General features: G+C 43.3%; 2 protein-coding genes across 2 annotated transcripts in view; one reads left to right on the top strand and one right to left on the bottom strand.

Annotated features, from left to right (window-relative positions):
• Positions 1-2,582, top strand: part of LOC106815339 (lanC-like protein 3) — an 18,979-nt gene that overhangs the window by 7,908 nt on the left and 8,489 nt on the right. The window contains exons 2-3 of the mRNA XM_014819784.1: positions 947-1,126; positions 1,593-1,963. Coding sequence (XP_014675270.1) covers positions 949-1,126; positions 1,593-1,963 — 549 coding nt within the window. The 5' untranslated portion in view covers positions 947-948. The remainder of the gene's footprint in view (positions 1-946; positions 1,127-1,592; positions 1,964-2,582) is intronic.
• LOC106815343 (sugar transporter SWEET1-like) overlaps positions 1-2,582 on the bottom strand; it is a 20,433-nt gene that overhangs the window by 14,057 nt on the left and 3,794 nt on the right. The gene's annotated exons all lie outside the window — the stretch shown is intronic.

Here is a 2,582-nt window from a genome sequence, read left to right as displayed (position 1 = left end):
CAGTTTCTGTAGAGCCATAGCGGCTTAGCATGAGCGCGCACTCCCAAAAAGTTTAGGGCCGTCTTGCGAGATGCTCCTGCCGCTCCCCAATCCGATAATGTCCGTTGGATTGCGCAGTTTCTTTTTTTTCGCGCCAGCGTTTTCAGACCCCGTGTACATGTATACTGATCTAAGGGCGACAAAAATGGCGCGGCCGTATACGGCTGTTGGGCGCGGCTTTGCCGCGAGCTGGCCAGTGCGCGCAAAACCGCGGCGCAATCCGTCAGTCCCTCTTTCATGCCATATTCATTCTTACCAGGGTGATTTTGCTTTTTCCCACCGCTTTTTCTCCATACTTTTCTAGAGTAGTAGAGACGTACTGTCTACTGAGAGTGGGCACACATCATGGCGGTATGTCATCATGTAGAAAATTTAAATTCCCTTCGCCATTACCTCGCTCAATCACTTGACTTTTTACTTACTCGCTGTATCATAAATATTATCTTTACCCCGACTTACAAATATTTGGTGTTTTTTAGACGCATCTCGCTGGAATGTCACGTCTGACTTATTGCTAAGAAAGCATCCGACTCCCTCGCATTTACGCCTAATCTTAGCTTTGCTGACTCTAAACTCGGTCCCTAGCTTTTTCTATAAACTTAGGTTATTCCCATATTAGAAGTTATTATAATTTATAATCTATATATTGTATCCAATGAGTGGCTTACCTCAAGGCATCACGGCTCAGAGTATAACATACGTCTGTTACACATTTACTTCTTATTTCTTTGTTACTTTTCTCAATGGGTGACTTGGTTGTCACGCATCTGACATCATCATGGTAAAACTATAAACACTTTCATAACAGGGATAACTAAAATCTAATAGAAGCCTAGCCAAAAATCGAGTAGCTGGCAACGAAGTAGTTTAAATATTGCTGTCTGACAATTCAGTTGTTTGTTTTTAGACATGGCTGAGTTAAAGAAGAGGTATTTTGTCAATAGTATACCAGACTATATGCATGGAGCAGTAGATATAGATACACAGAAGTGGAAAAGTCGAATTCTAAATGCCGTGGAAGATGTCATAGCAAAGCAGCCACCAACGATGGAGAATTGTGAGGGCGGTCTGTATGTTGGGTGTGCAGGTAGGCAACATTATTTATAAGGATAACAGATAATATATACTAATTTGTTATAGCGCTTGATCATAAATAATAATGTACTGTGAATTAATTGTCCAAATAAAGTGAATGCTTTGGATCTGATGGAAATGTACATATAGAAAAGAATACATGTATAAATTCTTGTATTAGAGAAAGGGGAATTAGCATATTTAAATTCTCACACACTGGTCTAAAGTGCTCATATGTAATGCACCCAGTTTCGAAATGGTTGGGGTTAAAATTTGCTATTCAACTTTAGTCAAATGGGCTAAATTCTGTTTAAATTTTATCTTACAGGTATATTTTTATTGAGGTTTTTTAAATTTTATTTTTATGCTCATAGTGGTTCAAGGATTAAATTATTTTGAACCCCCTTCACAGAAAAAAGTTCTGCAAACCTACGAAAAATCACCCAACTATCACATACGAGATTTTATTGCACCTGCAGGAATCGCATACGCGCTTTGTCACCTCGCGCACAACGAGGCTTTCAAGCCCGAACAGGGAAAGCTGCTGCAGAGCGCCGAACAGTACGCGACCGCGGCCTACCGGCACGCCGAGCTCCCGGAGAACAAGAACGATCGCCACACGAAGACCTCCTTCCTCCTCGGCAACCTGGGCGTGTACGCCGTCGCCGCCGTCGTCTTCAACGCCACGGACAGGAAGGAGATGGTGGCCAAGTGCCTGACCGCTTACGCGCAGATGGCTTCGCTCTGCCTGCCGACGCAGTTCGTGGAGTGCGGGTCGGACGAGCTGTTCGTCGGAAGAGCCGGGTACCTTTGCGGACTTCTCATGTTGAATAAAAAGACGGGACAACAGGTGTGCGATGAGCGTTAGAGAGGTTTTCTGTCTTCTGATGTGTATGCTCCGGAAAGATGTGCGATAGTACGTTTCTGTTGTTTTCGTGTGTCTGAGGAGAGTTAGGGTTAGGGTGCACCGAGCGTTTCCTACGAGCGTTAAGGGGATATCTGTCTTCTGATGTGTATGCTCCGGATGGATGTATTGTAGAGCATTTTTAGCTCACATTGACATCGTCAAGACGAGCTATTGCCATGGGATGTCATCCGTCGAACGTCCGTCCGTCCGTCAACATTTGGCTACGGTCAACGATAACTTGAGAACCGTTTGACCTACATGTTTCAAATTGCATATAGTTGTTACTCCTATGGGAGAGATTTGAACGTCCTATTTTGGAGCACGCCAGTCGACCTACTTTCGAGCCACGTCCACTTTTTGGCAAAAATGGAAATAGCCATAAGTCAGTTCAGGTTCAACAGATATTGCTCATTTTTGGTATGTGAATGAATGGACTGGCCCCAAAACATCACATGGGTTTTTATTATTTTTTTAAATGATGCAAATTAGGTAGATTTTGCCAATTTCACTATGCATTTCAGTGTCGATCTGCCTACCGTCAACAATAACTCAAGAACCGTTT

This window comes from Priapulus caudatus, unplaced genomic scaffold (assembly GCF_000485595.1).
Source record: "Priapulus caudatus unplaced genomic scaffold, Priapulus_caudatus-5.0.1 Scaffold1093, whole genome shotgun sequence".
Classification (NCBI taxonomy): Eukaryota; Metazoa; Priapulida; class Priapulimorpha; order Priapulimorphida; family Priapulidae; genus Priapulus; species Priapulus caudatus.
Note: the sequence above shows the minus strand (reverse complement) of the source record. Positions and strands in the feature narration are given on the sequence as shown.